Genomic DNA, 13,027 nt, shown 5'->3' on the forward strand with positions numbered 1-13,027 from the left:
AGAGCAGGGCCACTTACTAGGCTCCAGTGGGCCAAGCTGCCACCATCCGGGGCTGAGGAGGCAAACTTACCTCTGCTGTGCCCCGTCGGTGGGCCCAGATGCCAGAGATGCAACCCCAGTGAGCCCAGAAAACACAGCACTGAGGCAAAGAGAATTATTCTCAAGACTTAAGATCTACAAATTTTTCCTGCTGGATTTGAATTTGTTTGGGACCCATCCCTGCTTCCTTTTCCTCCTATATATCTATTTTGGAATGGCAATGTCTGTACTATGCCTGTCCCATGCCTGTCCCACTGTTGTATCTTGGAAGTAAATAATTTGTCAGGTTTCATAAGTTCACAGCTGAAGAGAAATTTTCCCTCAGGATGAGCGACACCTCAAGTCTCACACACACTTGAAGCAGATGGAATCTAGATGAGATTTGGGACTTAAGAGCTGATGCTGGAATGGGTAAGACTTTGGGGGCTATTGGGTTGTAGGTGAATGTATTTTGTGTGTGTCAACTGAAAAAAAATGCACAACCTAAAAGTTGAAAATGATGTTTTTTTGTGGACTTACTGAGGACTTAAGCCTGGGACTTACTGAAACTTAAGGCTCTCAGATACCTCTGAAGGACTGTTCCGAAGAGATAAGGAAGGAGGGAGGTACCAGGATAAATAGGAGTTTTTGCAAAATAAAATAAAAAACCTCCAAAACCAAAAAGTAGGTAGTGTGACCATCAAAAGATTATTAATAATGAAAAACCAGACATCTCAAATTAATAAATTTAGCACTTTTCTTTGTATGGGAAGATGCAAGAGTCTAGGCTCACTGAAGTAACTCCTTTGCTATGTACCTTAACTATCTATAGCCAGTGTCCTGCTTTCCTCTATCCTGAATCTCCTCAGGGTGTGCAGTCTGGGGGTGCACAGTGGTTGACGGCCTGATGGACACATCATCCTTTGTTTAGTGCTTTGTCAGCCAATATTCTTTGTCCACATGTTTGAGAAGGACATGAATTCGGGAAGGACAGTGGTGGAATACTGTGGGCTGAATTGTGTCTTCTCCAACTCATATGTTGAAATCCTAATCATCAGTACCTCTGAGTGTGATTCTGTTTGGAGACAGGGCCTTTTAAAAGGTGAGAGAGGTAAAATAAGGCCATTGTGGACCTGAATCCAATCTGGGGGTGCCCTTACAAGAGGAAATCTGCACAGGGCCACCAGGGCCCTGTACACAGAAGGATCAGCGCGTGAAGAGGCAACTAGAGGGTGGCGACCTGCCAGACACGGAGAGAAGTCTCAAAGGAAATCAACCCGGCTGACACATTGCTTTTGAACTTCTCCTTGGAACTATGAGTAAAATAAATTTCTGTTGCTTAAGTCATCTGGTCTGGTACTTTGTTATGGAAGCCTGAACAAACACCTAGTGCAAGGGAAACTGAAAAGTAAAATCCTCATTATTCTAAACCCTGGGGGCCTATTTTCATGGAAGAAGAGAATTGGTATTGTGGGGTAACTCAGAGACGCATAACCCCTGGCTGTTGAAGACCTTTTCTTTTTTAAAGGGTCCCGAGTAATGCTTCAGACTGAAACACTAAACTAAAACATCAGTACTTAAGGGTTCAATTATGTTGCACCTACCTTCCTAACCCGGAGACAAAAGTCTGCAATTCTTTCAATTGTTCATTTAGTAACGCCTGGGGCTGGTGAACCACCAGGTGTGGTATTGTCTTTTACTATTCAGTACCCCCTGGTCTCTGCACTTTGCATCCTACTGGTGCAAGAGACTATCTCTCCCTGTAGACACCAAGCAGAGTTTTCTCGCCTCGCTCCCCACCTCCCCCGCGAACTGGCTCTCCAGCTCATGATCTGGTACAACTTACAAGCTCAATAAATACTTATTGAATAACTGTACAAATGAGATGCAATCTGAGCCACGTTGTGAAAATATATATATACACACACACCCGGTAAGTACGTGGTACTGGAAGCTTCCCTTGTGGCTCAGCTGGTAAAGAATCCGTCTGCAACGTGGGAGACCCGGGTTCGATCCCTGCGTTGGGAAGATCCCCTGAAGGGGAAAGGCAACCCACTCCAGTATTCTGGCCTGGAGAATTCCATGGACAGTACAGTCCACGGGGTCGCAAAGAGTTGGACACGACTGAACGACTTTCACTTTCTTTCTTTCCTTTCACGTGGTACTGGAAAGTCAGTTCCGCAGAGGCGAAGGACATTGCAAACTTACCAGCGGGACGGTGGGCTTCAATGTGGTCCAAATGTAGAGGGTGTGCAGGCAGGGACAGCGCAGGAGGACGTGGGCATGAAAGCACCACTTTTAAGTGAGAGATGAGGCATAGGGAGCCTTCCACTCTCGGTCTGCCTCCTCATCCTTTGGCCGTCCTTGCAGTCATACGTGGTGAGGGTGTACCATCCCACGGTGAGCGCAGGGATGAGAGGGAAGAAGAACCTGCAGGCACACAATAGGTTCCTGAGCCTCCTTGGAACAAGCCTCACACCGCGGAGACTCTGCTTCTTTTATAAACCCTACCGGGTCTATTCAGGGGTGACACGACTGTGTCTTCGGAGGGAGCAAACGATTGGCAGCTTCCCTCCCACTCGCCCTGCCGCGCGACTCCTCTCCTGGCTCCTGGCGCGTGCACTCTGGAGGGGAGGACCCTTGACACTCCTTAGCTGAGCCGGGGGCGCGCGAGCCCGGGCGCGCGAGCCGGGGGCGGAGCGCGGCGACGGCGGAGCGGCTTATCTCGGGTCCCCGCTCGCCCGCTCGCCCGCTCGTGCCTGCGGGTCCCCAGGCTGGGGTCCCGCCCGCCAGCCCGCTGGCCGCCTTGCAGGGGACGTGCTGCTGACCCGCGCCTGCGACCAGGAGGACGTACAGCCATGGACCGCCTGGCCTGGAGAGTGGCGGCGCTGCTGCTCGGGCTGCTAGTGGAGGTAGGGCCGGGCCGGGCGGGGTAAGCGGGAGCAGCGCCGAGCGTCCGCAGCAGCCCTGGGGGCCGAGGGCCGAGAGGCAGAGGCTCACCGGTGCGGAAGGCTCTGGGCCCTGGTGACAGGGTCGCCCGAGCCCTTCCCGCTCTTCTGAAGGCCCTCAGTGCCCCCGCCCCGCGTTTATCGATTCTCGCGAGTAGAGAGGACTCAGGAGCACCCTTGGCGCGCTCTGCGCCGGTTCCCACCCCCGGGGCCTCGGCTCTGGTCTGCGCGAGGGTCTCGGCTGCGGCGCAGGCGGAGATTCCAGGCGCCCAGTGGCCTGGGGCTCGGGGCTGGGGCGCCGCCGGGTCCTGGTGCGACCGCGCGGGTGCGTGGTTGTGGGAAGCGTCACGGGAGCACGAGTGAAATGGCGGGACAGTGAAGTCCTCGCTCGTGAAAATGGAGCGCGGAGTCTTCAGACGCGAGAGAAAACCTCGGAAGAGATGGGTGGTGGGTGTGGCCTTTTGGCGCCGAGACCCGGGACTTGTTGAAGCGACTGCGGAGGAAGCGCCGGTAAACCGCAACCTCGTGGAGACCTCGACTGCCCACGGCTGGAAAGGGGCGCCCTCGGATGGGGTCACCTCCTTCTTGATAAAACGGAGTCTTTAAAATGTGAGCTGGGGGTAGGTGCTGGGGTGCAGTGTGGATTAGGGCTTGTTCCATTCTTTGCTCGGCTTCACTATTTTAAAGGAAATTTTATTAATGAAGTCTAAGTAAATGGATGATGATTACGTTTTGTCTTTTAGGTAGTACATCTCTGGAAATGACTCCTTGGTTTTCTTCATTTGTAAAGAAATACAAGTTACAAAATGTTGGGAGGGAGAGCCTTAGCTCTCCTGAAAGAAAGGTTGATGGAAAAGTTTCTTGTGCCAGGCGCCACCATAGCAAGACTTCCTGTTTTTGTTCCTGTGTCCCCCTGGCTAAGTGGTTAAAATTTTTGTGGAGTGCTCTCCACTCCCTCCACTTGGATTGTCTTCGGTTATTCGGAATTTCATGACCTTAGGAATAACATCCTTTCCGTGATCACCAGAGAGATAATGGAGAAGTGAATCTTACACCACTGTTCACATAAAAAGGCATGCATCTGTACTTACACGTGCAATCCCCACCCCGCCCCCCCCCCCACACTTAAAAAACCAGCACTTGGTGAAATAATTTACACTAAAATTTAAATAACTGAATTGATGCTTTCACAAAGTAGAATATCTAGATGGTTGGTAATTTTTGTTTTCATGGGATGATGCAGTGTAGCCCATTTTTACATGATTGTCCCAAGCATCTATTTTGTTTGTGGTAGAGGGGTGTCTCTCTGAGGCATTAAGGAGATTTCTTTCTCATTTATCACGTGGAATCTTAACGCATAAATTATGTGTCTGAGATGTTTTCATCTTTAGTGTGTTGCTCTGAATTTCATTTAATATTCGTTATTAGTACATTTTTGACGCTTTTGAAGTCTTCGCATACTTAAATGTGCAATTTCTGTTGCTGAGATGTGGAAGCAAAGAGCTGTTTTCAATTTGAAGGTATAAGACAATTAAGAGAGATATTGGGAGGCCTGACAGCCAGCTGCAACCTGGGATTCTCATCTTTGTTTCTTTGTTCTGCTTGCGCTGGTTTCATTCCGGTTGTAGTGTAGTTGACCATAAACCACCTGGCAGCCTTTATGCCCTCTGGGATCCTCTTCCAAGTCAGAGTCACTCTCGGTTGCTTGGGGCAAGGGTGGGGGAAGTGTGCTTGGCAGAAGTCCTTGAGCTGGGAGAGCATCTAAAAGCTGTTTAAGAAGGGCTCTCCTCCAGCTGCTTCGCATCCTTATATAGAAATTCATTTACCTGTAAGAGAGCTAGACTGCCTGTTTGTTTTTTAATTCGCAAACATAGAGTGCCTACCCTGTGTCAGGGATTGTTGTAAGCACTTGACAAATATTAGCTCATTAATCGTCTTAGCAATTACTTTAATTCCCTTTTTTGTTTCAAATGGGAGATGGTAAAGAGCTTGTCCACAGTCTCACTGCTGTGACATGTGAGGACTTGAGAGGTCAGCACTAGGAGTGGCCCGACCATGTGGTGCTGTCTTGCTGCCTCTCCCACTGCTGGACACAGAGACATGGAGAGAATTTGTACAGGTCTGTCCTGAGGCCAGTGGTGGACTTGGAGAAGTATTGTCTCATGAAATGGGTAAGCCAACAAAATACCCATTAGGAACTCAGTTAACATTTCCTTAGGGGCCCATATAATTTAACATCCAAGCTCTGACCCTGGAGAGTGAAGTTGGGGACTGTTAGCAGTCACGTCCACACAGTTAGGCAGCAGCAGGACTGTCCTGGAAGCCCCAGTATGTGCTCACCCGAAAGCCCAGGCACGGCTGTTAGTAGAAATAGGCTGGGGGTGGCATTATCCCTTCCCCGGGGAGGCTTCAGGAAGCTCATTACTGAAGTGACCTTTTCTTTCCGTCAACTTGGACTTGCCTGTGAACTGCATGGGAAGCCAGTCCTCGAGGACCCTTGTTACATCTTTTCTCCTCCCCAGTCACTCTATGCCAGTCTTGGAGATCCCAGGCACATAGGCCATGGGGGAGGCCACAGAATAGGGAAATCCCAAAGCTCTTTGCAGGTCATGAAATTCTAAAGTTCTGTGTTTTTCTTCTGTTCTTTGGTTTCTGGGAGGCCCTGCTAACAATGCCTGCAGGAAGAGTGATGGTGTGAGCTGTCTCCTAGTAACTCTGGTGAATTAATTCCCGGTGGCCTTCATTGGGCTGCAGCAGCACCTTAGAAACTGAAAAAGAAAAGCAGTTTCTAAACTAATTATGCCTTAGTAGAACCTGGGGAGTTATTAGGTGCTGAGCATGTGTGCATATGGGCTTTTGTCAGAATGTGTGGTTTTCTGGATATCTTCACTCCAACCTCTTTCTAGAGGTCAGGTTGTTGACACTTTGTTATATACTGAGTAGTATTTGTTCTGGGTTCTGTCTTTGCTGAAATGAGCCCAGAAATGTGTAGTATATTATTTAGTATAAAATCACCCCCACACCAGGGCTGGGGGCTCTGTGAGCATCCATTCTCAAGGGAAAAGACTCTGTACTACGTTATTTTATTCAAGAGACTGGCGTCAGTATCTTTCTGATCCTTCCCTGGACCAAAAGCTGAAAACCTTTAAGTGAGGCCACCATGTGTTTCGAAGTTATTCTGGCCAAAGAACATCCCTTCTTGGGATGGAAAAAGGATTGGTCTTCTTTAGAGACAGTTGGAAAGGGACCATTGCCTCTTGAAACTAGGGAAACTAACAGGATTACTGAGTATTTTTCCAAGTCCATTGTATTTTGACACCTAGGAGTCTTGAAATTAGAACCAACTCATGTTTAAGGGTGTTTTTTGTCTCATGCCATCTGTTTTTTGTACCCTGGAATTGCAATGAATGTGGCAGCCGCTGGATGCCAATTTTCTGAAATAAACCAGTGCAGTTCTCCCTAAGCAACATGCAGTTTGAATGAAAGAGAAGACTGGAGGGAGTTTGTTATCTCTGGAAGCTCCCTGGAGGCTGGGTGATGAGGGTGAGAGGTGGCAGTGGTAAATGAACCTGGTGGGAAGGATTCTGCTCGGAACTGTGGGAACTGGCTCCTGGTGTATGAAGAGGACCTGGGGCTCTGGGCCCAGACTCTGGGGCCCTTGCATTCTTTGACTTGTGCAAACCTATGAAGACCAGCTGGACAGCAGTGACTGTAGAAGTACATAGATTAGGCTAGTGGCCACTGGATTATTTAGCCATGGGCTGGCAAGTGAATTTCTTAGAACCTACATTTATCCTCTCAATGAGGCTGCTCAGATGTCCCCCTCTTGATGAGGCCTATCTTGACCACTCTATATAAAATTCCAACCTAAATCTCTTTCTAGCACACTGTCTCTAACCGAACCAAGTCCCTCTTTCTCTGTATTTATTCACTTCAAAATATGATGGAATTTACTTCCCATAATCTACATATTATAAAGTCAAAGGTTTGATTCATTTGTGTTAACTGAAATATCCCAAACTCCTGGAACAGTGCCTGGCATAGAGTAAGGATTCCATAAATATTTGAACAAGTGAAAAGAACCATGGGCAATGACCATGGGAGGAGGGATTCGAATACGTCTTCAGTAGGAGAGGGGAAGGTAATGTATCAGCCATGACTCTGAAGGGTCTTTGTGTGCTAATCACAAAGAGATAATCATTACATGAACACCTATAGAGATGTAAACTCACTATCTCTAAAGCAACGTATCAATATTTTGGATAATTTTAGTTGTTAAAGTTTTCTGTTGAGTAGAAATGTCTGCATTGTTTCCACCTGGTCCTAGTTCTGTATCCTTGTGCTTTTCAGAAGAAATGTGATCACAATGACAGCCCTTCAATTGAACACAGCTGTGTTGGTCTCCATGCGTTCTTCTCTAGGTTTCATTTCCTTCTGTGATTTCTCACAAGACATGGTTTTGAATCATCTCATCATCCTCACAGCTGCCCTTTGAAAACTGCCAAACTGGACGGACAGTGGTTAGGAAATTATCACTGAAAAACTGGTCCTAGAAAAAGACCTTGGAGTACAAAGTGAAGTTTGGCCTTGGAGTACAAAATGAAAAGGGCAAAGGCTAACAGAGTTTTGCCAAGAGAACACACTGGTCATAGCAAACACACTCTTCCAACAACACAAGAGAAGACTCTACACATGGACATCACCAGATGGTCAGTACTGAAATCATATTGATTATATTCTTTGCAGCCAAAGATGAAGAAGCTCTATATAGTCAGCAAAAACAAGACCAGGAGCTGACTGTGGCTCGGATCATGAACTCCTTATTGCAAAACTGAAGAAAGTAGGGGAAACCACTAGACCATTCAAGTATGACCTAAATCAAATCCCTTATGATTATACAGTGGAAGTGACAAATAGATTCAAGGGATTAGATCTGATAGACAGAGTGCCTGAAGAACTATGGACGGAGGTTCATAACATTGTACAGGAGGTGGTGATCAAAACCATCCCCAAGAAGAAGAAATGCAAAAAGGCAAAATGGTTGTCTGAGGAGGCCTTACAAATAGCTGAGAAAAGAAAAGAAGTGAAAGGCAAAGGAGAAAAGAAAAGATATATCCATCTGAATGCAGAGTTCCAAAGAATAGCAAGGAGAGATAAGAAAGCCTTCCTCAGTGATCAATGCAAAGAAATAGAGGAAAACAACAGAATGGAAATCTAGAGATCTTTTCAAGAAAATTAGAGATAGCAAGGGAATATTTCATGAAAAGAGGGGCAGAATAAAGGACAGGAACAGTATGGACCTAACAGAAGCAGAAGATATTAAGAAGAGGTGGCAAGAATACACAGAAGAATTATACAAAAAAGATCTTAATGACCCAGATAACCATGATGGTGTGATCACTTACCTAGAGCCAGACATTCTGGAGTGTGAAGTCAAGTGGGTCTTAGGAAACATCAATACGAACAAAGCAAGAGGAGGTGAAGAAATTCTAGCTGAGCTATTTCAGATCCTAAAAGATGATGTTGTGAAAATGCTGCATTCAGTGTCCTGGCAAATTTGGAAAACAGCAGTGGCCACAGGACTGGAAGAGGTCAGTTTTCATTCCAATCCCAAAGAAAGGCAATGCCAAAGAATGTTCAAACTACTGCACAATTGCACTCATCTCACATGCTAGCAAAGTAATGCTCAAAATTCTCCAAGCTAGGCTTCAACAGTATGTGAACCAAGAACTTCCCAGATGTTCAAGCTGGATTTAGAAAAGGCAGAGGAACCAGAGATCAAATTGCCAACATCTGTTGGATCATCATAAAAGCAAGAGAGTTCCAGAAAAACGTCTACTCTGCTTTATTGACTACGCCAAAGCCTTTGACTGTGGGAATCACAGTGAACTGTGGAAAATTCTTCAAGAGATGGGAATATCAGACCACCTAACGTGCCTCCTGAGAAGTCTGTATGCAGGTCAAGAAGCAACTGTTAGAACCAGACATGGAAAAATGGACTGGTTCCAAACTGGGAAAGGAGTATGTCAAGACTGCATATTGTCACCTTACTTATTTAACATCTATGCAGAGTACATCATGTCCAATGCTGGGCTGGATGTGCAAGATTGCCACAAGAAATATTAATAACCTCAGATATGCAGATGACATCACCCTTATGGCAGAAGGTGAAGAGGAATTAAAGAACCTCTTGATGAATGTGAAAGAGGAGAGTGAAAAAGCTGCATTAAAGCTCAACATTCAAAAAACGAAGATCATGGCATTTGGTCCCATCACTTCATGGCAAATAGACGGGGAAACAATGGAAACAGTGAGAGACTATTTTCTTGGGCTCCAAAATCACTGCAGATGGTGACTGCAGCCATGAAATTAAAAGATGCTTGCTCCTTAGAAGAAAAGCTATGACCAACCTAGACAGCATATTAAAAAGCAGAGACATTACTTTGCTGACAAAAGTCCATGTAGTCAAAGCTACGGTTTTTCCAGTAGTCATGTATGGATGTGAGAGTTGGACCATAAAAAAAGCTGAGCGCTGAAGAATTGATGCTTTTGAACTGTGGTGTTGGAGAAGATTCTTGAGGGTCCCTTGGAGAGCAAGGAGATCCAACCAGTGAATCCTAAAGGAAATCAGACCTGAATATTCATTGGAATATTCATTGGAAGGACTGATGTTGAAGCTGAACTCCAATACTTTGGCCACCAGATGCGAAGAACTGACTCATTGGAAAAGACCCTGATGCTGGGAAAGATTGAAGGCAGGAGGAGAACAGGATGACAGAGAGTGAGATGGTTGGATGGCATCACCAACTCAGTGGATGTGAGTTTGAGCAAGCTCTGGGCCTTCATGATGGAAGTTGGTGGTGAGCAGGGAAGCTGCAGCTCCGTCGGGTCTCAAAGAGGCGGACACGAGTGAGTGACTGAACTGAAATGAGAAAAAGACCACTCAAGAGTGAATAAAACAGGGTTCAAAGTTTCATAGTGGGAAAAACATTTTATTTAGCTTTATTTGGAAAAATCAAAGCCCAGATTATAAAATAAGTTAATTTTATTCCAAGTTCTCATTTTTAGAATTGAATCAAAGGGTGAGGGAAGGGATTATTTTTCTTGTTAAAGTCTGTGATGCATAATAGCATAGTCCTCACTTGACTTTGGAAGTTAGTGGCGTGATCATATTAAGAATCTTTTCTGTTTTTCCAGAATTACTTGCTTGAGTAATCAATCCCACCATCTCCAGGTGGGGGCAGGAGGGCCATCCTCAGCTTCTCTTGGTCTTTTTTTATTCATATCATTCTGTTTTGCGCATCTGTAGGGTCATTATTAGCAGGTACCTGCCAGACGTTTTCGCCTCTTCCATAGGCTTGGTGTATCTTTGTAAGATCTGCGTCAAGATCTGCAAGGTCACTTTGCCGCCCATCTGTGTGTTACTGGTGTTGTACTTACTTGCCTGTGATCTGGCATGGGAGGTTGCTTATGGAGCTGCTCTTGTTAAGTGGGCTGGGGTGTTGGTGCACTTTTTAGAAGGAATGCGTTCAGTGTTGTGTGCATTTTGTCATGCAGCCTTTGGCTTGACTCCCATCTCTTCCCCACTGGGACTTGTTTGAACAATAAGGACACGCTGTTCTATAGATGTGCTCTCACTGGCACTGTCACAGCCCTTGTTTAGACCTTTTCGTTATGCAGATAAAACAGTCCAAGAGATTCACCTTGACTTTGCAATGACACTTCAGTCTTTTTAACCTCAGCTGCTGGTAACCCACAAATCCTCATAACAGTTGTAGAGTGTTTAGTATAATATCTAAAACCTGAGTTGAGGACTATATACTCATTCTAATTATGTTTTATGTTACTTCCTTCATCTCATCTTCTTAAGCCTGTTGGAATACTGGTTTTTAAAATCAGGTGTCCTTTATGGTTTTGTGCCATATACAGATTTCACTATCACACCATTGTCAGCTTTTCCAATGGAGTAATAAAAATGTTGAACTGAGCCAAGTCAAAGATGGAGACTCTTACCTGGGTTGAAGTAGATGACTGAGATTTTGACTTGGAGACTACTGATGTCCTTAATTTTAAAAAGTCAGAATTTAGCTTTAAATATGCAGTGCTTTGAAGTGTTTCCTTGGTGAGAAAAGATCCAACAAATGAAAGTCTGGAACTCCAGCAAGATATCTAAATTTGGGAGTCATTTTGTGCTCATGCTGCAGAGCCGTTGAGAGCTTATACAAAGCTGTTGTGCTTGGTGAGTTGGACACGGTGTCCTTTGCTGGTTGGGGTTAATGAGGCAAGTGGTCAGCGAACACAGAGAGGCAATGAATATGAATATACATATTTTTTCAAGAAGTGCATCTGCATACTTCGAAGTTCTTGAAGAGCACAGTATCCTCAGACCAGAACAAAGAAGTAGTATCTTATAAATCAGGTTTGAAATTGATCAGTTGTGTACTTGAAGCACAGAAGACATGTGATGGTAGTTTCTTGTTTAGATGTTGTCTTACTCCATTTGAGCTACTATAACAGAGAACAGAATACTACTTACTGGGTGGTTTATAAACAACAAAAGTTCTGGAGGCTGGCAAGTCAGTAAGGGCACCTATAAGGTCCATTTCTGGTGAGGACTGTCTTCCTGGTTCAGAGCTGGCATCTCTACCTGTGTCTTCACATGGTAGAAGGGGTAAGCAGTCTCTGTGGAGTCTCTTTTATAAGAGCACCTATCCCATTCATAAGGGCTCTGCACTGTGATCTAATCACATTCTAAGTGTTCCCACCTCCTAATGCCATGACCCTAGCTTTGAGAATTCAACATGATTTTTAGGGGACATGGACACTCAGAGCATAGCAGATGGCAACATGGTGATGTGTTTTGGAATCTCAGCTCTTTGTGTATTGACTGGCAGGCTTTTGAGTGAATTACTTAGGCTCTCATCAACTCAGTTGAGTCACCTGTAAGAAAGAAGTGCCCCAGCTTTCCCAGAGGGAAGCTCTGGGAAAGTTCACCACTTGAAATTCAGCTGTCTGCACAGGATAGACCAGCAGATTGTGAATATCGTCACTTGTTTCTAAGCAAGGTTCTTTGCCCAGGTTCCCTGCCAAAATGGAGAGAGGGTTCCAAAAAATACCTTTTCTAAAAAAAATGTGTGTCCTTTATTTATTTTTGGATGTACTGGGTCTTCGTCGCTGCATGTGCTTTTCTTTAATTTTGGTCAGTGGGGACTACTCTCTAGTTGCGGTGTGCAGATTTCTCGTTGAGGTGGTTTCTCTGCTTGCAGAGCACAGACTCTGGGGCACATGGGCTTAGCAGTTGTGGCTTCCAGGCTTTAGACAAAGGCTCAATAGTTGTGGAGCACCGGCTTAGTTGCTCTGAGACGTGGAACCTTCCCAGATCAGGGATCAGACCAACATCTCCTGCAGTGGCAGGCAGATTCTTTTACTGAGCCACCAGGGAACACCCCCAAAATACCTTTTTGTTTAAAACTTGTGCTTTCTTGCCTTTTTGTTGTTGTTGTTCAGTCTCTCAGCCATGTCCGACTCTTTGCGACCCCATGGACTGCAGAATGCTGTCCTGTGGCTCACCATCTCCTGGAGTTTGCTCAAACTCATGTCCATTGAATTGGTGATGCCATCAAAATGATGTCATCCTCTGTTGTCCCAACTGTTCAAAAAAAGTGAAAGGAAGATTGTGATTATTGTCATCTTTGCCTCTTCATTGTTGCTCTGGGTAAAGCAATGAAAGAGTGCAAATAAATGTTCTCTTCCCCTGCTGTGCAGTTTGGATGGTGGAGCAGAAGGCAGCATCCACACCGGTCACACCTGGACTTTAACTGGGAAGTAAAGATGAGTGAGGGAGAAGGCAATGGCAGCCCACTCCAGTACTCTTGCCTGGAATATCCCATGGACGGAGGAGCCTAGTAGGCTACAGTCCACAGGGTCGCTAAGAGTCAGACACAACTGAGCAACTTCACTTTGTTGTTCTTTTTTTTTCAGTGAGTATTATAAGGTTTTTATTGCATGTAATCTTCAATAGAATAAAAGAGATTGCATTTAAAAAAACCCAACAACCCTTA

At 45.5% G+C, this 13,027-nt stretch overlaps 1 protein-coding gene across 2 annotated transcripts in view; it reads left to right on the top strand.

Annotated features, from left to right (window-relative positions):
- The first annotated feature begins 2,264 nt into the window (after positions 1–2,264).
- Positions 2,265–13,027, top strand: part of VOPP1 (VOPP1 WW domain binding protein) — a 153,113-nt gene continuing 142,350 nt past the window's right edge. Inside the window, exon 1 of one of the 2 annotated variants that reach the window (XM_070462910.1) lies at positions 2,265–2,930. In XM_070462910.1, the coding sequence (XP_070319011.1) occupies positions 2,877–2,930 (54 nt within the window). In that variant the 5' untranslated portion in view covers positions 2,265–2,876. The remainder of the gene's footprint in view (positions 2,931–13,027) is intronic. The other variant, XM_070462909.1, reaches the window with a different exon arrangement.

Source organism: Odocoileus virginianus, unplaced genomic scaffold, assembly GCF_023699985.2.
Source record: "Odocoileus virginianus isolate 20LAN1187 ecotype Illinois unplaced genomic scaffold, Ovbor_1.2 Unplaced_Scaffold_17, whole genome shotgun sequence".
Classification (NCBI taxonomy): domain Eukaryota; kingdom Metazoa; phylum Chordata; class Mammalia; order Artiodactyla; family Cervidae; genus Odocoileus; species Odocoileus virginianus.